General features: G+C 31.6%; 1 protein-coding gene across 1 annotated transcript; it reads left to right on the forward strand.

Moving 5' to 3' along the window:
• The first annotated feature begins 11,757 nt into the window (after positions 1 to 11,757).
• On the forward strand, positions 11,758 to 14,706 carry LOC124911846 (nascent polypeptide-associated complex subunit beta-like). The gene is made up of 6 exons (XM_047452375.1): positions 11,758 to 11,893; positions 12,283 to 12,350; positions 12,659 to 12,807; positions 13,465 to 13,521; positions 14,244 to 14,282; positions 14,369 to 14,706. The coding sequence occupies exons 2-6, from the start codon at positions 12,283 to 12,285 to the stop codon at positions 14,539 to 14,541; spliced, it is 486 nt and encodes a 161-aa protein (XP_047308331.1). The 5' UTR covers positions 11,758 to 11,893; the 3' UTR covers positions 14,542 to 14,706.
• The last annotated feature ends 9,932 nt before the right edge of the window (positions 14,707 to 24,638 follow it).

A 24,638-nucleotide genomic window follows, 5' to 3' on the forward strand; every position in this document is an offset into this window, starting at 1 on the left:
CCAAACCTATGAGAAAAATCATTCGTTCTTCGTCTTTCATGTAGACCATTTTCTCTATGCGATACCATGAAAGTAGTTCCCTAACGGAATCATTGTTCTGTATGAGAGGCTCGAGTAGGACTCTTTTCATTCTTCGATATTATAGGGCATGACCCATGGAGACGTTAGGGATCGTCAGTGGGAGGCATTCGAGCTTGTCAAGAAGCCATATATTAAGTATTATTGGTGAGCCTTTTTTTGTTCATGGTAGGGAATAAGAATGATTCATTTAACCCCATAATTGTTTCTACTATGATAAGACCTGAAGGGTCTTGGTTTCCTTTGCGCAGATGATAGGCTACCTTTAAGACATTATAGGATGGTTTGGTACCTGACGGGATCAAGAAGAAATGAGCCAGTAGTATAGTTATTGTCATCATTTAAGATCATAGGGTTAGAGGAATTTCTCCATTCTTGACTTCCATTTTAGTCCATTTGCGGAAGTCAATGGTAGTTTTCCTCAAGATATTTTCAGAAGTTGTTTTAGTATATCCGAATTCTTGTTGCAACAACTTTCTTAATGACATTGATTCTACAAAGGGTTTAAGATATAGAATATTCTTATTGTCAATCATGAAGATAACCCTGAATTCTTCTATGGTGGAGCACATTTGCCTATCTCTCATGAAGAAGGTTATATAGACAAGGCTCCATATTCTTTACATTTTCATCATGAAGTTCTTATTTATTTTGATGCTGATGAACCTCATGATAGGGCTTAGCCCGTAAATACTATGATTCTATCAATTTTCATGGAAGTTATCGATCCAAGAGATTAAAGCGGCATCGTCCAACATAAACATTGTTTATGATTGAACGTATAAAATATTTTATAAAAATGTTTTTGTTTTGAAAAGGATACATACCCATAAATGTTCATTTTTCTATAAATGAATACAAATAATACATATATAGTAGTCACGTAATGGTTTTAGTAACGATGTTTAGTTGTTTAAGTACGTCAAACAACTAGCTTGGATTAGAGTATCCAAAATTTTGTACTATGGTGAATCATAAGAGAGTATCAATCACCGATAGTGGAAGGGGGTTAAACACCGCCATAAACTGGGAAGTATCAACTCAATCAAGAATTTTTCTAATCTGCACAATGCCTATGTCCTATTGGACAACTCATTGCCAAAGAGAATGGTCGATCCCGAGAATTCTAGGTCAAACTCTCACATCATCGCTCAATTTGTAAAAAGTTATCGTTATTCATCAATAATCTTGCATTTAATTTGTAGAAGTACCGACATCCTATTCTGTACTTCTGAAAATAATTAAGGTTGTACACCCTTTATAGGTCCAGGTACTTATTAAGATAAAAGTTTATGCATCTGATAGGTGATATACCTTTTAGATGTGCCTATTTAATTTGACAACGTAATAAAAACGTTTTTTCAATAGCTAATTTTTATGTTTTTGAGTTAAACAATTTAATCCTAGTTGAGCTGCCAAAAGCCGTAATCCCCAAAAATTTCTTTTTCCGAAAAAACTTAAGGTTCGATAAATTTTAAACTCGGTTTGTGTGTCAAGAATATTTTTAATAAAACATTATTTTAAAAAGATTTATAAAAATATGTTTTGACATTTTAAATTATTTATAACAATAATTAAGAACAAATTTAAATAATCTTTTAGATTTAAAATAAGCAAATTATAATTTGATTACAAGAAATCTGTATTTTAAATTAATTAAAAATAATTAATTTGAAAGATTATTTATTTTATACCAGAGTCACCAATTTATTTTTAATTTAAAATTAAAATATTTTGTATACGTATATAAACATATATTTGACTAGAGATTGTTTTAAGTTCGGTATTAGTGATACTCGGGAGAGGGCTTTCGCACTATATGCCCCGTATCCGTTAAAAACGATATCTACTTTAAAGTATTGACTTTTGAAAATTTGGTTTTATTACGTTTGTTTAACAAACTATTCTTCAAGTTTAAACATGCACATATTTTTCTTCCAGTTAAAATCATAGAATAATATTTAAATGCTAGTATCTGCGATTGATGTCGATTATTGTTAAGGAAAATACCTGAAAAATATCAGTTTAAGGCATTATAATTTAAAAATAAATCCCAAACAGACACTTTTAAAAATATTTTTTATGAGAATACTCTAAAATATTTTAAAATTATTTTTTCATTTTTTCAGATTTTTAGAAAAAAAAAATAGGGGCTTTAATTAAAAAATTCAATTTTTAAAATTAAAATCTCAACCAAACGGGTCCTAGGACCAGTTCTCTTGGTCGCGGACTAGAACTCTTCGATCGTTGGTGTTAGATTCTCGGTCGGGGTGCGAGGGATCCTCGATCGAGGATAATACCCTTATGTCGGGTGTAAGGAAGCTCTCAGTCAAGGTGCAGGGAGTTCTTGGTTGGGGCTACATATTCTTGGTCGGGTGTAAGGGAGTCCTCGGTCGAGGCTAGAAATACTCGGTCTGGTGTAGGAAAGTTCTCTCTCAAGGCTAGAAATGATTAGTCGAAAACCATTTCGGGCTTGTTTTCTCGGTCGAAAATCAAGCCCAAGCTAAAATTCCTCAATCGAGTGTGAGAGAGGGTTTGATTTTCTTGGTCGAAAATTGAACCCAGGTCAAACTCTTGGTCGGTCGTCAAGAATATCAAATTGAAGGTTTGATTATTTTGACTGGGGCATTTATCCTTCAATCTAAAGGCATGGGGAGCTTCATCTAGTCTTAGTGATAATTTATAACATCATCCTGATGCATCATTCAATCGGGATGATGTCCCATTCGAATTAAACTATTTTCAAGCAAAAATTGGGATTATGATTTTTTTTTTTTTGGTTTAATAGAGTGCAAGGATCTTGTCAATGGCTTCCTTAGACCTCATATGATAAAATGAAACCAAAATGTGAACACTAACGGTTCATTTTAACAAATTCAAGAACTAAAACTTTTATTTTTATAAAAAAAAATTAGTTTTTAATCAGAGATGATCGGATTGCTTGGAATTCGTCTGAAAATACTCTTAACTTCCTTATAAATGTGTTGCAAAGGTTTTGGGTCACTAACTCAATAAAAGAAATCCGATTTTAAAAATTTTCAAAATCAAGTTTGGGTACTTTTGATTTTGATCGATTGATTCATATTAATTTCGACAAAAAACTTGTAAATGATCTTAGGATCATTTTCCAATCAAGAATTTAAACAAACAATCAGTATATAAAACTGGTCGAACTAAAATATTAAAATTTCAATTTGAATTCATAATTTGAATTACAACATGATTGAAAGCTTATACTGAGTTAGAGAACACTCCTAAACACTTTTAGCATCTTTGTGATTACCCAGAATCGAATTTAGAGCCTTATACAAAATTTCGAAATTTTCAAAAAAAGCTTGAAAATTTTAATTGCGGATTTTGTATGGAGTGGATTGAGGGCTTGAGATTATGATCATTTCTTTCGGTGTTCTTAAGGGGGGTATTTATAGTCTCCTTAGGTCATTTGATCGATCAAGTGGATCGAATTTCAAACAAAATACATTAATGAATTTTGTTTGTTCTTCATCCAACTTGATCGTTCAGGCAATGATGAAGCCTATGATCATAGGTGAAATGATCACCATGTTAAGGTGATCATTTCAGCCTTTTAATCAGCTGATTTGGTTGAGTATTAACCGAGTTCCACTTTTGAAAAATCAAAATTTTAGGTCGATCATCATTGTTGTTTGTCGCGAGGAAGAAGACAACCAGAGAATGAAACGTCGTCATTTCGGACTGAAATGCGAACGCTTAGGCATTTCGATCGCATTCTGTCAATGTTCGGGCTAACAACACTGAGGCGAGTGTTAATTTTTCTACTACTTTGCGAAAGCGTGTTTTCGGGCAACACAGCTAGTTATTGGGCGTTGGATAATATTTTAATGCTCATCCATTAGTTGTAGGCTATGTTGCACTAAATTCTTCCGATTTTGACGACAACAAATGATGCTCATTTTCAGCCTTAGGGCTTACTTGAAATTGATTTTTGTTTCATCCCTTTAACTTCTTTTTTTTTTATATATTTATGGGACTTTATAAATAATTTATCTGGGATCAAATGGATACAACGTTTATCCTAATTATTTATTTTTAAATTTTTTTTACCCCTTGAAATTAATTTGAGATAAAATGAATACAACATTTTATCTCAAATTATTTTATTTATTTTTTCTTAGCCATTATTCTAACTAATTGGGGTTTTATTATTACAATAAGTATTCTAATTAATTATTTAATCATGATTTGAACTTAATTTTAATTTTCTTGAATTTATTTATTTAAAATAATTATTTTTAAAATTTAAAAAATTGGTATGTAAAATTTTAGTGCTTACAATAACTTATTCAATGCTGGATATTGCTTTTTCCCAAAAAAAATGCTGGATATTGCTCACTTCAACGCTGAATATGGCCTTATCAAGTGCTGAATATAGTGCTGAATATGACATTATTCAGTGCTAGATGTGGCTTAGTTCAACGCATTTTCAGAACATTTTCGACAAAAAAATCAATGTAACAGATTCAACATAAATTTCATAACTAAAAAGCTAGAAATAAGAATGGCCTTATTCATCGCTGAATATGGCCTTTTCTAGCTGAATATGGCTTAGTTCATCGCATTTTTAGAACATTTTCGACAACGGAAGCAATGTAATAGATTTAACATAAATTTCAAAACAAAAAACTAGAAATACGTAGATTGGTTTAAGTATTTGTTTAAATATATATAATTTTCATATATAAAACTAAAATGCTAGAAATAGAAATATATGTTTTCGATAACAAAAGCAAAATAATTTTACCTTTGAATTTTTTTCGATAGAGTTAAATGTAGTTCTAGGAACGATATCTTCCTCAAAAATGAGGGGAAAAACTTGTTATTTTTGTTATAAAAAATTGTGTTTCAAATGGCAAAAACAAATAGTGTTGAAACTTAGCATTTTCGAACGACGATAAATGCGGAGACTAGGTTTTGTGGAAGAATAACAAATGAAGTGACCGACGGTGAACTAAGGTTTGTCTAAATGATGAAGAAGAGACGAAGAGAAGAACAGAATAATTGTTTCTAAAAATGGCGAAAGAAACAAAGAGAGGAAGATAAAAATCATTTCTGAAAATGGTAAAAGAGGAAAATAGAAGATGAATACGAAGAGATGGACGAGAAAATAAAAAATATAAAAGAAATTAAAAAAATAAATAAAGCGACAATGTGGCAAGCCATGTTGGATTCGTAGTCCTCTTTTCGTTACAATCTCGTTGCCCTAATCACTTCTCTACAAATAAATATCAATTTGTAACTTTTATTTATAAAATTTAAAAATAATTAAAAATATAAAAAATGTAGTATTTTAGTTCCGTCCCTTTAAGAAAATTTAAAACAAAAATAATTAGCCCAAATTTATTAACTTATTTAAAATTTTATATTTTATATGAGATGTCCTTAATTGTTGAATTTTGAGATGATTATGGAAAAATTGTTTTATTTAATTTATTATATTTCAGGTTACATTAAAAAGGTTTAAATATTTTTTTTTATTTAGAATAATCTCACTTAAAGAGAAATTTGACCAAATAACCCTAATAATAGGTCAAATTAGAAAAATGACCAAGGTTGATAATGTTTGTCAAAATGACTTTTTGGGCCTGCGAAATGTCCACATTGCCCCGTGAGTGACGAGCAATACCGTATTACTTGTGAGGAGTAATACAATTTTTACTGTAATGTTTGTCACAATTTTTATAATATTCGTCATGAATTTTATAATATTCGTCACGATTTTTATTTATTTTTAATTAAGGAGAACTAGCATTTCATGGCTCTTGCTACTATTGCCTCTTCTTCCAAACAACACAACATCAAAATATGACAATTAGAACAACTTCTCCATTAATCTTCTTCTTTTAACATACAATAATTAAGAAATATTCTTTTAGTTTGTGTAAATCAGCGCTTGTGCTTAGATTGATTTCCGATTTCCGTGTGTATTCTTTTAGTTTGTGGTTTATTAAGCTGAATAATACCTTACTATATATTTTCTTCGAAATTCTATCATTCTTCATGCATTGCATTATTTGTAAGTCAAATGAGAAATCCAAGAAAGGAGTCTAAGAAAACTTCATTCTTTGTATGTTATTGATTCTAGAGTATTTCAAAATCATATTAGTAAGTAACATGAGCTGACTTCATTTGTAGAAATATGTTTCTTTTAGGTCTCTCATAGATGGGATCACATTTAGACTTTGATATTTATCCTGACACATTCATAAATTTATTTTTGATAGATTCTGCTAGGGTCCACAAATCAAGGCCTCGGTCCTAGAATAATTTCAGCAACCTTTCTCGGCACCCGTTCTCGATCCTATTGTGCACATGGGCTAGATTTCTGTTTTGTTGTTTTAATATTTTGTTTTGCTTTCCTTTTCTATTTTACAAACCGAATTCTGTTATTTTCTAGTAGTTGTTGTAACCGAATATTATGGGGCAAGACATCACCTATATAAGGCTGCTCTTTCTTCCCCAAGGACCCATGAATGGAATAATGAAGATATGAACTTCGGCCCCATTTGTCTATTATTATTTACTATGGACTGTTTGGCATAGACAAACAATATTTCTCTTCGCACCCTTGGTGCTTCTATCCCCTCCACCCAAATTCTCTATCAAAATCTTCCATTGTCCTTTGATTATAGAATTTCCACCGGTCCTAAAGATCAAGAACTTGATTCTTGAACCCATAAACACACCTTACGAAACAAGTCGTAACATTATTGGTATCAGAGCAAGACGATCCTCAAATGAAAGAAACACGGTAGCAAACAAAGATAGACGCTCTTAAGACCCTACTCGAATGCCTGATCCAACAACATGCTTCAATGAAAGCTGCCCTGCAACAACACATGACCGAACAAGGTGCTTTGCACAAGGCCTTTCTGCAAAATATGGACAGAATGTATGCTGCTGGAAAAAGCTTGACAGTCATTGAAAGAGGTGCGTTTAATAATGGCCAAAATCCCCGCACCCGACCCTATGTTAATGCTTTTTACTACCTTCCTCCAACCCGTCTCATAAATATTAATATTCCTGAATTTGATGGGACTAATTTGGAGGGCTGGCTCTTATTTGCCGAGCAAGTCTTTAGGGTGAGCAAAACGAATGATGCCACAAAGCTGGACATTGTCCGCACTCACTTTTCAAAAGAGGCAAGAATGTGGCGTGAATCATATGTGTAGAATCACAACCATATGGAAACCTTGACATGGCATGTATTCAAGAAATATCTCTTGTTGCGATTCGGTCGCAGGCCCTTGTACAGCGCCAAGCCGTCGCTGCTGCTTAAACCATGCATTGTTAACACGGTCTGGCCGAGCACAAACCAGACAACCGATCCCAAGGAAGACTTGTGTTATACTTGCAATGAAAAATGGTAGCCCAATCATAGGTGCAAATCCAAAATATTCATGGCCCTGGCTAATCAACAAGAAGTTCAAGAACCCGTCCAAGAATTAGGTTTTTATGACCCACATTTGCTGCTTGAGACAAGGGACGAACATGTCATTTCTTTTCACACATTCACGGTCCAGCAGGGTACCCCTCGGTCGCGGGTCAACATAATACAAGGCAACCAACTAGAAAAGACATTGGAAAATTATAATATTGCTGCCACAGTACAAATAAAGAGTAAGAACAAATGCCAAATTGTTTCACTTGTTTTGGAAGACACTCCTGAAAATTTCCAGCACATAATCAAAGGGTTCAACCATCAACCCAACAACCGACCACCAGCCAGGAAAGTAGTTAGAAGACATGACTATGTTGTTGCACATGTGTTGCTGGTCTGGATAAAGGACTAGGCTTGGTTGTTTGAAGACATTCTAGAGTATACTCGGAAGAATAATGGCCCTTTTGCTGCACCTGGGTGTTGGACCGAAGGAAGGACTTATTGTGGAGTGGGAAGACCGAAGGTTTTTAAGAAATGCGGTCCTAAACTCCGACACTCGCTGCACTTGCTGAAGTCCGACGGAATTTTTTGAAATTTTGAGCATGCGCATTAGAGGCTTTGGCAGACCACGGTCTTTTTCGTCGAGGGCGACGAATATTGAAGGGGAGATAATGCTAGGGTCCACAAATCAAGGCTTCAGTCTTAGAATAATTCCAGCAACCTTTCTCGGTACCCGTTCTCGGTCCTATTGTGCACATGGGCCAGATTTCTGTTTTGTTGTTTTAATATTTTTTTGCTTTCCTTTTCTATTTTACAAACCGAATTATGTTATTTTCTAGTAGTTGTTGTAACCGAATATTATGGGGCAAGACATCATCTATATAAGGCTGATCTTTCTTCCCGAAGGACCCATGAATGGAATAATGAAGATATGAACTTCGGCCCCATTTGTCTATTATTATTTACTATGGACTGTTTGGCATAGACAAACAGTATTTCTCTTCGCACCCTTGGTTCTTCTATCCCCTCCCTCAAATTCTCTATCAAAACGTTTCGCTGCCCTTTGATTATAGAATTTCTACCGGTCCTAAAGATCAAGAACTTGATTCTTGAACCCATATACACACTTTACGAAACAAGTCGTAACAGATTCTAATATAGAATCAGATATATGAACAAGAATATTTCCAATAATGGACAATATTTGTAATCGGTTTCACATATAAGAAAATAATCATAGGTTATAAAAAAATAGAGTAATAATTTAAATAGAATCATTAATATTCCCTTCTTGCCCGTTGTTTTTCCAGCAAAAGAGCTTTTTTATCACTTTTATTTCTATTAATGCATTCTTCCATCACCTTCTTCCTCTCATTTACTTTTCTCCATATGACAGAATATAATCCTATGACTGTAACTATTGAACTGACTACATTTGTACTAATATAATCATATTAGTAAGTTACATGAGCTGACTTCATTTGTAGAAACATGTTTTTTCTAGATCTCTCATATTAAAGTGAATCAAGATGGGATCACATTTAGACTTTGATATTTGTCCGGACACATTCATAAATTTATTAATTTATTATTGATAGATTCTAATATAGAATCAGATATAGAAACAAGAATGTTTCCAATAATGGACAGTATTTGTAACCGATTTCACATATAAGAAAACGATCATAGGTTATGAAAAAACAGAGTAATAGTTTAAATAGGATCATTAATATTTCCTTCTTGCCCGTCCTTTTTCAGCAAAAGAGCTTTTTGATCAGTTTATCTCCATTAATGCAATCCTCCATCACCTTCTTCCTCTCATTTACTTTTCCCCATATGACAGAATATAATCATATGACTATAACTATTTAACCAACTGAACTAAAAAAAACATGTACTATTGAAAGAATCAAACAGTCAAAATCTCGTACTTGTAGAAAAAGAACATATATGTAGACTACATTCCCAAGTGTGTATGGTGTCACCCAAGAAGATAATATCTACAAAATCTGAAATTATGATTCCAAGAGGATGAAACACGCAAATAAACACATGTCCCTTCTATTGACGCGAAATACATAGTTTTTGTGACGTGAAATACATATTTCACGTATTTCACATGACGTGAAATAAATTTTATTCCTTGAGAAGATTAACATGACTCACGTTGCCATAACCCCATTTAAATATGTGTGTTTCTAATGAGAATCGAACATAAGTCATTTGGTCTATTAGGTAAATCAGTTGAAAACAATGATTTTGATTTCTACATTATCACAAATTCCATATCCACATAGATAGGAGGACGTTCTACTCTTGAAACCATATGTAGTCTTAACTTTATTGCATAGAAGCAAGATGGAGTCCCTGCTGTTTTACCTTGAAAACCATAATAAAAAACAAAAACATTGCACTCTCTTAAGTTGTGGATCAGATGAAATCACATTTAAAAACATAATTTATTGCCGGTTTATCATCTAAATCTGGATTCAATCCAAAGTTAGAAAATGCTACCAAATAAGCCAAATATTTTAAGGTTTTTTTTTAAGAATGAGCAGCAGCATATGGATCCAAAGCCTAAATCAAGTTATATGAGTTGCGTAAGACTAACAAGACTAAAGGAAACCCTAAAAAAATCTCATTAAAACTACTTAGCGATTTTTCGTTAGCAAGAAAAAGAACACTTACCTAAAGACACATTATAATATGCTTGAGAAACATTACAATACTCACGAAATATACAATATTCGTAAGAAGCTTTATAATATTCGTGAGGAACTTATAATATTCGTGAGGAATTTTACAATGCTCGTGAGGAGGAACCAATACATAATATTGCAGCAAAAACATGTCTTTGTTCATAATATAATATTCGTATATTCAGGAGTAAGGAGCGGATGCTTGGGCTTAAGCACACCCCAGATATTTTATTTTTTATATATAAAGTATCAAATATAAATATAGAAAGAATAGACAATTAACCGAATGAATATGTATTAGAATTTGAGAGAGAAAGAGAATTAATATTTATGAGAGATTTGAAGGAAAATTTGTTTGATTTTTTCTTTTAGCTGATTTTTGTATAAAAAAATGTATTTGATTTTATTTGTTTTTAAATTAGTTTTTAAAAATTTATTAATCATGTTACCCTTTTAAATACATAAGATATAAAAAATAAGATTATACTTTTTAATATAAAGATAAAATAAAAGATATTAAATAAAGAGTATCTTAGAAATGATTATATAAATAAAGTGAAATGTGAAAAATATAAAATTTTGGGTAAAAATTTCGATAAAAACAAAAACTCTGCTATGTTTTCATTATTATTATTAATATAAATAAATATTTAAGTAGTTTTTTTTATCTCTCAAAATTGTGTTTATTTGTTTTATGTTCAAATAATATTTTATAATAAATAACTAGTTTTAAAAAAATAATTAACATCATGTATAGCCTTAAAAGACATGTACCAATATTTTAAAAATAATAATAACAACAATATCTTACAACTTGCTAATGCGCTTGCTAATGCGATGATATTATTAAATCTCATCTTTCCCTTAAACTTTTTTGAACTAATTCAAAAAAAAAAAAAATATTTAATTTTATTTTAAGCCTCCGTCCCTAGGAGTAATTAACTATAGTTCATAACAAAGTCTGATGTATAATAACTTCTAAATGTGAATACTATGCAAAATATGTATTTGTTATCTTATAAAATCAGGTAACTAATTAATAAATCATCAAATCAACTAATTATAACATAAAATACACATTAACATACCCATTTGAGGATGCGATAATTGTCTTCTTCAACCGCTGCTGCTAATGTTGAACGGAGAGTTGTGGGAATGAGAAAGAAAGCTTTGCTGGCTGCTGAAGTTGAACGGAGAGTCGTGAAGATAGAGAAAAAGAATTAGGGCTTAAGAAGAGGGAGAAGGAGAGTTGTGACGACTACTAATGTTCAACGAAAAGTTTACGGTTTTGTAGGTAGCGGGAGGAAGAAGATGGGGGAGATGAACCTAACGAAAACCTTGCTAGTTTGAATGGGAAGTGATACTTTAAAAATATTTACTAGATTTCTTACCCAAATTAATTTTTATTGTTTAATTTGCTTAATTAAAAAATAAAATTTAAAATGAATTTTATTGATTATATTAAACACCAAATACATTTTTTTTATTTAGTTTAAAATATAGTATTATTCTTATTTTAAAATGATAAACTTTAATATTTAAAATAAATAAAAAAAATAAATATTTATAAGCGGGAGCATTATGTGAAGTCTAGACTCTAGGGCTTTATAGTGTACCGTACCAGCCAGCATCAAGAGCGCCGACGACGGTTCTTCTTCCCTCACACTCATCTTTCCTACTTTCAGAATCCGGTGTAAAGGTTTGAAGATTTTAATCTATGTTTTTCCGATCTTCTCTCACTTAAACCTGTCTCTGCTTGCATTTACGATCGCTCGTCGTAAAGACAGTTTGTAGAAATGTGAAGCTTTTGTTTTGTTGGATTTTAATCCAAGCATAGACAGTGAATAGTTTTGATTGTATTGTTGTTTTCTCGCTTTCTTGTGGTTTAAAATAGGTTAGCTACCTTGACTGATCGAATTTTTCACATAGAGGGTAAAGTGAAGATTATTAGTTGTAGTTTGTTCATAGCCTTTGGTACTCATAAGTGTTAAATGTCTCACTTTTAACTGAATACTGGTGTTTTCAATGACAGATTTACAGCTTGTGTATTTGCTAATGTAACAACCTTGAATCCACTCAAATTTGCAGATGAATGTCGAGAAGCTTATGAAGATGGCTGGTGCCGTACGCACTGGTGGGAAAGGAAGCATGAGAAGGTTTGCTAAAACCTTCAGTCTTTTACTGCTATTGATATATCATCTTCACCTCTGATTTTCATTTGCTATTGAATCTACTCATATTTTCATATGACATGATCTAGGGTTATTTTCAAATAACTTGTTTTATGTAGGTTATTGAAATTTAGGTTAATATGTTGGTTAAAACACATTAGGGGTTAAAAGGTATAATGCGAGGGTATTTTGTTATGTTTTCTTGCAAGTGGTTCAAATGGGTGTTTTATATGCCTTTTCTTGTTATGCTTATTAGTTGTTCTGGAAATGTGAAATACTTTTCTCAACTATAGGAAGAAGAAGGCTGTACATAAAACAACTACTACAGATGACAAAAGGCTTCAAAGCACTCTGAAGAGAATAGGGGTGAATGCTATCCCTGCAATTGAAGAAGTGAACATATTCAAGGATGATGTAGTTATCCAGTTCACTAACCCCAAAGGTGAATATCAAAAACACTTTGTAGATTTCGCTTCTAAATTAATAAAACTATTCGGCGTACATTTTCCAAATAAGAACTCATGGGTTGTTTAAAAGCTAGCATGACATCATGTTCTACTATAAAACATACTCTACCTATCTTGATTATCAATAGGTAATTATTTGTAGAAATGTTAGGATCCATCTGTAATGTATATACACAAAAATGTTTCCAATTTAGTCCATTGTTGACTCTGAATAGGAGTTATTTTGCATTTCTAGGGAACCTTGTATATATTTGAAGTATGAAATTAACACTCTGGGCTTCAGGCTATTTTTTTATGCATATAACTCGAATTATAATTACAGTTCCAATATTAGAAAATTAGAATTGAACTATAATTTTGAGAACTAATAGAATTGCAATTTCAAAGCTTAGAGGATGAAATTGAAGAACATTGAAAAATTTATATAGATTCAATTCCATAGTTTAATTGTCTTAAATAACAAAGGATTTGAAATCGACCCCCCAATTCTAATTCTAATTTCCGCCTAAACATAGCCTTGTGTAGTTTTTGATTTCCTGGCCTACGAAGAACATTTGTTTCTTAGTGCATTATATACCTGTGCTATCTTAATTTCCCTTTCTTTCCTAGCTTTAACATATTTTTCTTTTCAGTTCAAGCTTCTATTGCTGCCAACACCTGGGTTGTTAGTGGTTCACCTCAAACAAAGAGTATGTTTTTTCTTCTCTGATCTCTTATAGTCTGTTTCATCTATTATAATATTTATTACAAACTCATCACTGAATCTTGAAATTTTTGTTTTGAAAATGCATAATACTTTAGGGCAGAAATCTAGTATACTCCAGTTCTAAAATTTGATTACATGAAATGGGTAATTCTGGAATGTGAATCTAAGGGCTTGTGTGATGTGGGTTACCCAGCATCTTGCCAACACCATAAGTTCTTTCGTCAAATCATTTAAATCATCAATTAAAATGTCTAAATAGCTTTACCTTTTTATTTATTTGTTTTGAAATGTTAAAGTTTAACCCAACAATCAATTTTCTTAATAAACAAGTCTAAGCTTTAAAATGACCTTAATTAGAAACAAGGTAGTTTTTCACAATCTCTCACACAATTATTTTCCCAATGGAAAATCGTTAGATTGTTGTCCAGATTTATTTTATAGATGATGATTCAAATTTTATTGTGCTCTTTTTCTTTTACACTTTCAGTATTAAAGTTCATTGTTAATTTTTGGCAAACGTAAGATTTTATTTGTTCATAAAATGTAACATCGAATACGCCTATCTACCCCCATAGTAGCGATTGTGATTGTGGTTCTTTTGACAAATCTAAAATTTTCTCAATCATGATCTGGATCATAAAATGAAATGTGATAAACAAATCTCCCTTTTTTTTTAAAAAAAAAAATCTGTTGATTGGTGTGCAGATTTGCAAGACATTCTTCCTGGAATTATTAATCAGTTGGGTAAGTGCTTTAAACCTTGTCCTTTAGGTGGATTATTATCCATGCTCTTGAATCTAATAATAATAAGATAACAACTTTTTTTGCAGGTCCTGATAATCTAGACAATTTAAGGAAATTAGCGGAGCAGTTCCAGAAGCAAGCACCACCACCGCCATCCGGTGCAGCTCTTGAAGAGGATGATGACGATGTCCCTGAACTTGTAGCTGGTGAGACCTTCGAGGCTGTTGCTGCTGCTGCAGAGGAGGAAGCCAAGGTTTGACATTTATCTTCTGCATTATTATTAGGCTCCTTGTAAGTCTTTTTGTTTTTATCAATTTTAAGTTTATGATTCCATATTTTATTGTGAGATTGCTAGAGTTGTTACTTTGGGGATTCCATCATATTTATCGGCACACTTTGAAAAAGATGAAGTATTTTTTCTTCCCATAGTTGCCTTTTTTTTTTCTTTAGAGATTGATAGTGAGAATGAAGACTTTTTTTTTCTTTTCTATTTGGACCATTATTATTATTTTTAAATAAAAGGAAGATTGATAGTGATCAATTTTCCTAACTACATGTGCATCTCAATAGTCTCAAAGAGGATGACAATTCCTTTTAGGGGTGGGCATCCCACAGCCATAATCAATTGATCGACTTTATTATCATAAATCTTGATTTTAGTAGCAAAAAAATTTAGTTTATTTTTTGTTTATAATAGAAATTTATTTTACTTGATCTTTATGAGGCTCAATTAATTTGTTTGACTCTTGAAAATGTCTCAAGATGAGGCCTATGTTACTCAATTTATTAGGTTGAATCATATTCAATTATTTTTTTCATCTCTCATTATCAATACTCTTATTTTTTTTTTTTGTCTTTCTTTATATATTTCAATTAATTGAGTTAGAAAGAATAATAGGGAGAATTGTAAAATATTTTGTTTAATTGAATGAAATCAAATATATCGAATAAATTAGCTAAAAAAGCATTTATTTTTTCTAGAAAAATGTGGTTTAAGCTAAATTATTGCCAGACTATTATGGAGGCAAGCCGGTAGAGAGCAAAACCACTACCAATTAGTGCAATCAAATGTGCATGTGCATTTTATTAGGTTAGCAGTTTTTTATACTATAATGTACAACCATTCTTAAATATCAAAATCCCTAACTGTCAATTAAAAGATTCATTCGCCAAAATTATTAAACTATTCCAATTATACATCAAATTTACTTTCATTAGCAAATATCAATTTATATAACTAATTTGAAAAACATAATTATTTATATTATAGTTTAACGCTTATTTTAGTAACATGGTTAATTTTTATTTTTAAATTTGTATAAATATTTATTAAATATTAATATATTTTTTCTCTCTTTTATTTATTTATTAATTAAATTAGATAATTTATTTTATTTTTAAATTTTTTATTATTTTTATATTATTTTTTCTTTTTTATTTTATTTTTTTTCTGAGTTTTTATTTATCATAATTCTTAAATTCTTATTTTAGAAAAAAGTTTAAAAACTTATTTATGAACTTTATGTTTTAAAAGATGGTTTTCTTATTTATTTTAATATAAACAAAAATAAAATTAAAATTTTTTTATTTAATTTTTATTCATTACTTATCATAATAGTAAGGAATATTGTTTTGTCTACTATTTAATTATTACAAATAATTAATAATTAATATTAATATTAGAAAAAAAAATTAAAAAATTAAAAATTAAATAAATTCTCATATATATATATATATAATTAAATTAAATTAAATTAAAATAATCAATAATAAATATTCATATAGAAATAATAAATATTTTATAAAAAATAAAAATAAATAATTTATTTATTAAAGAAAAAAAGAAAAAATATATTAATATTTAGTATAAGTACATTCATTTAATTAAACTTTTTTCCAATTTTAAAATATCACAAAAGATCCCTATGCTTACAGTTTAAATTTTAATTAGGATCAATATTTGGTTTTATTGTCCATTCCTAAATCAACCAACATAAATGTATATAATTTGATTTGTCTCGATTTAGATCAATTTAAAATCGGTTTTACTTGCCCCCATACATTTCATTAGGTTTATGATTTCGATCAATCAGTTCAGAAATCTTTAGCCAACAAATCTTATATTTTATTAAGACTTTATTTTTATTTATTTAATATTAAAATTTATAATAATAAATATTTAATAAAAATTTAAAAAAAAAGAAGTTCTTATACAATATAATAATCATTTCACTTAAAAAAATGCTATGTACTTTATATATTTAAATACAAAGTTTACTAATAGAAATACAAAGTTTACTAAATATTTCAAATAGAAAATACAAAGTTTACTAAATAATAACTAAAAAAAATCAATTACAGAACCAGTAATCTCATAAAAGAGATTAAAATTGAATATGAAAGATTATAGTCAGAATAGAGAATACGAATTATCCAATTTGTAATTTTTTTCATTAATGTTTTCTGACATAATATGTTCTCCATTCTACTATGAGATCTATCTGATTCTGCAACTACAACTACTGCCCTTTTAATAAACTATTATCATTAATTGTGACCCTTATTATCAGCTTAATCAAAATAGAAAACATTCTCTTACACAATTTATTTAAAAAGAAATTAAAGAACATATCGACTTCATTAACAATCCACTGATTTATTAAGGGTTATAAACGTAACCTAAAGTTCTCTTATATCAGAATCCTCCCCATCAACACTTGTTCGCCCACAAACAAGTTGATTGAAAGAAGACGCGTCTCTCACTGTTAACACAAACTCAGGGTACTTTATTATTAAACACGATTCCTTTTTCCAGCTAGCATCATCATCTAAAACGTTATACCATCTGATCTGTCAAATACTAAATCCATCATTCTAAACCACCCTCTAATCTAAAATTTTCACTAGTTCTATAATGATGTCTTCTTGTAGGATAAGCATATGAGGATTGGCTATTACATTTTTAACACATTCCCCACTCATTCCACTATATAAAATGGTCCATAGAACTTATGACTAAGTTTATGCATCTATCCTCTTATTGAAGACTGTATGTACGATTGTAATTTGACAAACACCCAATCCCCCACTTGGTAAACACAACCTACCATTTTGTCTAATTGATGCTTCATCTGTTGTGCACATTGCAAATGAAACTTCAAAAGTTTCAGTGCATGTTCCCTTACCCTCAAACCGCGGTCAACTACTTCGATCCATGAAATGGATGCTGAACTAGTGGAGGCTGACCATAAATAATTTAATATGGGGACGATGAAGCTTCCGAGTGGAAATTGGTATTATACCACCATTAAGCTAAAGGAAGGCACTTATCCATTACTTAGACTTTTGAATTTTCATACATGCAAATAAGTTTCTAGGCTTCGATTAACCAGTTCTGTCTGCCATCCGTTTTTTGATGATACACCGACGATATTACTTGTTCAATACCCTACAATTTACACAATTCTTTCAGAAAATCTCACATAGATCTTGTCCTTATGAATTACAATGGTCATCAATATTTCAGTTAAACGAATTATATTATCCATGAATACTTGAGAAGTGTCACTAATAGAAAAATAGTGTTTTAACCCAATAAATGAGCCATCTTTTGAGAGTCTGTCCACTATTACATAATATCAATTGGATTTATGCAAACCTTTGATGAATTCAAAGGAGATATCACTCCAAATTGATGTTGGTATAGCCAAAGGTTGTAACAACCCCTTACATCCTCGATTCTCCAATTTATGTTGTTGACAAATCACACGATTTCTCACAAATTTTCTAACATTCCTTTCAATTCCTCTCCAAAAATAATCTTGACATAGTTTTTGATATGTGACCATCACTCCTGAATGTCCCATACTGTTGAATTATGCATTGTTGAAATGATATATGTTCTCAAATCTACATTACATCATACCACCATATGCCCTTCTTTACGCAACTTTCTATTGATGAAGTAAAACCATTTTACTCCTTTCACAAAAGTCAAAATGATCTTTAAATTCAAATCTTGATCCTGCAATTTCTTAAACTTTACATTAAAATTGATAAAAATCTGATATGGCTGAGCAAGATTCTCCTGCTAAAATTCTCGATAATGCATATGCTTCTATTTTCTCCTTACCCTTCATATATTATACTGAAACTCGAATCCCACCAATTTGTATAACCACTTCTCTTGACTCAGGTGTTTAATTTTTTTGTTTCAATAGATGTTTAAGAGATTCATGTACATTTTTAATCACGAATAGTTTAAACTAAAAGTAAATTCTCAATTTCTTAATCGCATGTAATACATCCAACATCTCATGTTCATACGTTGATAAGGCTTGATGTCTTGGCCCCAACCATTGCTGATGAATGCAATAGAATGTCATTGATGTGCTAAAACTGTTCCCATCCATGTTTTACTTGCATCTGTCTCAACGACAAATTCTTCCTCGAAATTTAGTAGCTTGATTATCGATGGACACATCCTTACTCAATTCAATTCATTAAAGGAATTTGTCGTTGCCTCATTCCATTAAAATTGCATTTTTTTTCCAGTAAGACTGTTAGTGGTACCACAATTGATCCATAATTTTTTATGAACCTTCTATAATATGTTATGAGTCCTAAAAAACCCTCAACTGTATCAGGTTACTCGATTGTGGCCATGATTCAATTGTTGTGATTTTAGACATGTCCACAAAAACCCCTTTTTGTTAAATCACATGACCTAGGTAATCAATCTTTCGACAAGCAAATGCACATTTTGAATAATTTAAAACTAACTATTGTTTTCTTAATAATTCAAAAACCAGCCTTAAAGGTACCACAAGTTCATTAAAATTCCCGTTGTAGATTAAGATATCATTAAAGAAGACTAACTAAGCCAAACTTCTTTAGGTGAGGTTTAAAATTTCATTCATCATCCTTTGAAATGTCGAAGGGACATTGATTAACCCAAATGACATTACTACAAACTGATAATGCCCCTTATTAATTTTAAATACAGTCTTACAAATATCATATTCATTCATTCTCACTTGATGATAACTCGAATGTAGATCCAATTTTGAAAAAATAAAACTACAATGTAATTTTTCCATTAACTCTTCAATTAAAGGAATTGAATTTTTTTAATGATTACGTCATTCAATCGTCGATAATCAATGCATAATTCCAACTGTGATACTTTTTCTTGACAACCACCACTGAAAACGGGCTCTAACTTTTTCTAATCACCCCCGTCTTTAGTATTTCGTTTATCATACTTTCCATTTCATGATTTTGAAGAGTAAGGTATTTGTAAGGCCTCAAATTGATGGTTTACACTCCTTCTTTCAAACAAATTCAGTGATCATAGCTTATAGTCGGAGGTAGATCAATTGGTTTTTGAAACAAATCACTAAACTCATACATCAACTCCCTTATCAGATTCTCCATATCAGTCTCACAAGTGAATACTCCAGAAATGAAATTAGTTTAGTATCCTTGTCTTCTTGACTTTTTATGCTTAACATAGTAACCTTCGCTCTTTTTCTGATTATATTTTCTTAAGCTTCTGCCCTCTAACATTTTCACTTCCCTCGTAGTATCACCATGTAATTTAACCATTCTTCATTACTGTTGGAATTTCATTATCAACTATTTAAATTTTCATTTAAAGTTACTCAAAATTGATATCATTTTTATTCCCAAGATGATGTCATATTTTTATATGAACAACATTGCATTAACAATAAAACCATACCCTGGAATGACCACTTTAGACCCCAACACTCACTGTTATTCATTAATTGGTGTCTGTTCGTAACTATCACCATTAACGGTGGTGTAATAATTTAACAAACTCAGTCCCATAAATTTCTATGTGATTCACAAAATTGTTTGTGCTACCCGAATCTACCAACAAATATATACTGCTCTTATCGATACTACATTAATCTTCATTGTTTCAAATGTTGTGACCTCTTTAAGATCACTTCCAATACTTCTGTTGCTATATCTTCTGTCATAGTCATATAGATATCACCTCTATGACTTTCATCATCCAAGAATTCAATATACATAACCACCGATCCTGACTTACATCTATGACCATATTCCCATCTTTCTTCACAATATAAACATTGATTCTTCTATCTTATCTAGTGTCTTATGGTCCAAATTAAACATTCAGGTATTCATATTAGTGACTCAAAGTTTCTGTAAAGATTAATTATTAACAACACTACTAGAAGTACCCCCACCTAATGGATGACCACTTCAGACCCCAACACTATCTATTTCTCATTAATTGGTGTCTGTTCACAACACTATCTGTTTCTGTAATGATAAATTATTAACAACACTACTAGAAGTACCCTCACCTGATGGATGACCACTTCAGACCCCAACACTATCTATTTCTCATTAATTGGTGTCTGTTCACAACTATCACTATTAACGGTGGTGAAATAATTTAGCAAACTTAGTCCCACAAATTGTCGTGTGATTCACAAAACTGTTTGTGCTACCAGAATCTACCAACACATATATACTATTCTTACTGATATTGCATTGATCTTCATTGTTTCAAATGTTGTGACCCATTCTAAGATCACTTCCAATACTTATGTTGCTATATCTTCTGCCATAGTCCCATAAATATAACCTCTTTGACTTCCATCTTCCAAGAATTTAATATTATAACTACCGGCCCGACTTATATCTATGACTATATTCTCATCTTTCTTCACAATATAAAAATTGATTCTTCTTTCTTATAGTGTCTTATGGTCTAAATTAAACCTTCAGGTATTCAGATTAGTGACTTCCAGTTTCAGCAATGATCAATTATTAACAACACTACTAGAAGTACTCACACCTGATGGATGACATTTAGGACCCCAAAACTCACTATTACTCATTAATTGGTGTCCATTCACAACTGTCACCATTAACGGTGGTGTAATAATTTAACAAACTTAGTCCCAAAAATTACCTTGTGATTCGCAACATTATTTGTTCTACCCGAATCTACCAACACATATATACTATTCTTAGCGATATTGTTTCAATGTTGTGACCCCTTCTAAGATTACTTTCAATACTTTTGTTGCTATCTCTTCTGCCATAGTCTCATAGATATCACCTCTTTAACTTCCATCTTCCAAGAATTCAATATTTATAACCACCGGCCCCGACTTACATCTATGACAATATTTCTATCTTTCTTCACAATATAAACATTAATTATTCTTTCTTATCCAGTGTCTTATGGTCCAAATTAAACCTTCGTATATTAAGATAGTGACTCTCGGTTTGAATAATGATCATTTGTTAATAACACTACTAGAAGTACTCACACCTGATCAATTATATCCTCCTAAATAATTGTTTCTTCTCTCAAATGAAAGTTGATTAGGATTAGGAAGTAGTGAACTTTCTTTATTTGTTAGGTAACCCTTTCGTACCAACAAATAACACACTATCTCTTCTAATTTATTATTTGTCCTCTCTTATAATTTAGCCATTACCACGGCCTTTAATAATGACCCCAATTTTTGAATTCTAATTGAATTTGCAATCTCCTCTTTTAGTCTGTTTAAATAGCCTTTAGCAAATTGATCAATAATCTTTTCCATTCCTATTCTGTTGGCATTTAAAAGACTCATACCTTAACTATTTTCTTGATAGAATTAGTTCCCCCTTTTGATGTGAGATATAACCAATTCTATAACTATGTTACTATAACTATAACCATTTTAATCAACTATTTATACAATTTATTCAAAATAGAAAACCTACTATTACTCAACTTATTTAAAAAGAAATTACATAAAATGCCGACTTCAATGAGTTTACTTTCTAGTAGCACTCTTAAGGTGGAAAACTCAATTTTGACATATTGAACAACCTCCATACCATAAACCAATGCATAAGACGTCTTACATGTCGATATCCATATAGTTTTCGGGTAACCCCATAACGTGTAAGGAAATTTTTCATGCAAATCCTTGTATGTCTGAGTGGTTTTCTTGAGAATGGTGATCACATTCTTGTGTGTTGCTTTGACTACTCTATTGGTTTGTGGTTGATAAGACTTGTGATGATTATCTTGAATTCCTCTAACACCTTGAGTACCTCACCTTGGAAATACTTGTTAGTGTCTGCAATCATAATGTGGAAAACTCCATAATGGCTTATGATGTTATTTATGATGAACTTGCTAACATGAGCGGATCTGAGTAACTTGTATGAATTTGCCTCTACATATTTTATAAAATAATAAATGACAACAAGGATGAAATCATGACCATTAGAAGCATGTGATGAATTTTTCCAATAATATTAATTCCCTAAATGAAAAATGGCCAGGGCGACATCATTTTATAGATGAGAGAAGTCGGGGTATGCTTTAAATAAGCATAAATCTAGCATCGATGACACTTCTTGACATAAGTGATGCAATCTTGTTACATTTTTTCCAGTAGTATTCAAGTCGAAGAATTTTCTTAGATAATGTCATGTCAATCACATGTGGGCTACAAGTCCCAACGTGCACTTCGTCCATAATTTTTGTTGACACAGTTTGGTCTATACAAAGCATATTTTGCACGTCGAAAAATCGTTTGTAATGCTTACTTTCTATCATCACATAGTTGATAGAATATTGACAGAAAACTCGTCTTTCTTTCTTCCCAAACTGCAACGAGTATTCTCCTTCTTCCATATATCATTGAAGTGGTTCATACCACGGTTTGTTCACAATTTTAATGTTTGTGATAGTTTGTTTCTCATAGAATCGATTGTGCCTTTGTTGGATACTAAGAGATTTAATTTAATACCCTCGGGAATCTACGTCATTGTGGTAAGAGTGGTTTAAACATCTTTGTGATTAATTTAAAACATCGTTTCCAGCTTGAATTTTTTTTATCTAGAATCTCTATGTGAAAATGCTATTTTTGAAAAAAGTAAAGTTAGGGGGAATTAATTTGAAGGTTATTAAAAAATTAAAGTTTTAGAAAATGAGCCTTTATAGAAAACTCCATAACTTATCATCCCGTCAAATCTCAAAGAGATTGAGATATATAATGGGAAACGTGTCATATGCCTACTTTATTTTTTTTCCAATTTTAGTTATCCTCACGACTAGAGATTCGCCACCTAAAATATAATGGGAAGTGTGTTATATATATATTAAAAATAAGAACAAGAACCGTGGTTAGCCTCTACACTCGCAAAGTATATTTTTGGTCAAGGTGTGAAATCCGACTTAGTGTCGGATGAAGAATGGACACTAGACTCAGTCTCGGTCACCCTCTCGATCAAAATACGTGTCTTCGATCGAGACACATGAAACAAGTGCAACAAGCATCGGTCCTTGGTCCCAAGGTGTAGAGAGCATCGGTCCTTAGGTGCAGAAAACATCATTTCTTAGTCCTCAGGTGTAGAAAGCTTCGGTCCTCAATTCTCAGTCCTCAGGGTGCAACAAACATCAATCCTCGATCCTCAGGTGCAACAAACGTTGATCCTTAATCCTTGGGTACACCAAGATTTAGTCATCGGTCCTAGGGTGCAGCAAGATTTAATCCTCGGTCCTCGGGTGTAACAAGCATCAACCCTTGGTCCTAGCATGCAAAAATCATCATTCTTTAGTTAATAGCCTTCCTTCTCGGTCAAACATGTTGTAGTCCCTCTTCTCGGTCCAAGGGGCAGAATTGTCGGTCAGATTCTAAGTATAAGGTGCATAAACATAGCTAAGAGTGAATGCAAATATGTCATTCCTAGCATGCGGTGACCTCCATCGGTCCTAGGTGCGTAGTAAGTTTCATCTTTGGTCTATCGGGTGGATAAAGCGGGGTCTTATATTTCAGTAGTAACGGGTGAAGTCTCTCAACATGGTCTCCTATTGGGTGTAGAAATGTGACTAGCAACATGTTTATTTCCTCGGTCCTAGGTGAGCATAGAGACTCCATAGGATCTATAAATATAACCCTAAGAGGTTAACCTAAAGGTGAGGATAACAAAAAACCTAAACATATATATCGGTCGGATGTGTTGGGAAAACAAACTTGGGGTTTCCATCACTCGGTCGAATGGAAACCAGTTGTAGAAGCCAACGGGTGAACCCTTTCTTCGGTCAGAAGTGACAGGAAAACTAACCCAAGGCTTTGTCTTATTGGTCGAGCGAGGAACTTGCAGTACTTAGATGCATTTTCTCAATCTTATGCATCAGTAAGGAAAAAGTGGATTTCTTAGATGGGTGAAGTTCAACAGCGCACCCAAGGTCCATTTTGTCGGTCCAAAGCGTTAGGAAATCTAGCCGAGCGTAGAGCCTGGCTAGATTTCTTAGTCCTATGTGCGCAACAACATCTATAA

This window comes from Impatiens glandulifera, chromosome 8, assembly GCF_907164915.1.
Source record: "Impatiens glandulifera chromosome 8, dImpGla2.1, whole genome shotgun sequence".
NCBI classification, from domain to species: Eukaryota; Viridiplantae; Streptophyta; class Magnoliopsida; order Ericales; family Balsaminaceae; genus Impatiens; species Impatiens glandulifera.

Coding starts and splice junctions, on each gene's coding strand:
- LOC124911846 (XM_047452375.1), top strand. CDS start 12,283: ATGAATGTCGAGAAGCTTATGAAGATGGCTGGTGCCGTACGCACTGGT. Junction 12,351..12,658: donor GGGAAAGGAAGCATGAGAAG/GTTTGCTAAAAC, acceptor TCTCAACTATAG/GAAGAAGAAGGCTGTACATA. Junction 14,283..14,368: donor TGGAATTATTAATCAGTTGG/GTAAGTGCTTTA, acceptor CTTTTTTTGCAG/GTCCTGATAATCTAGACAAT.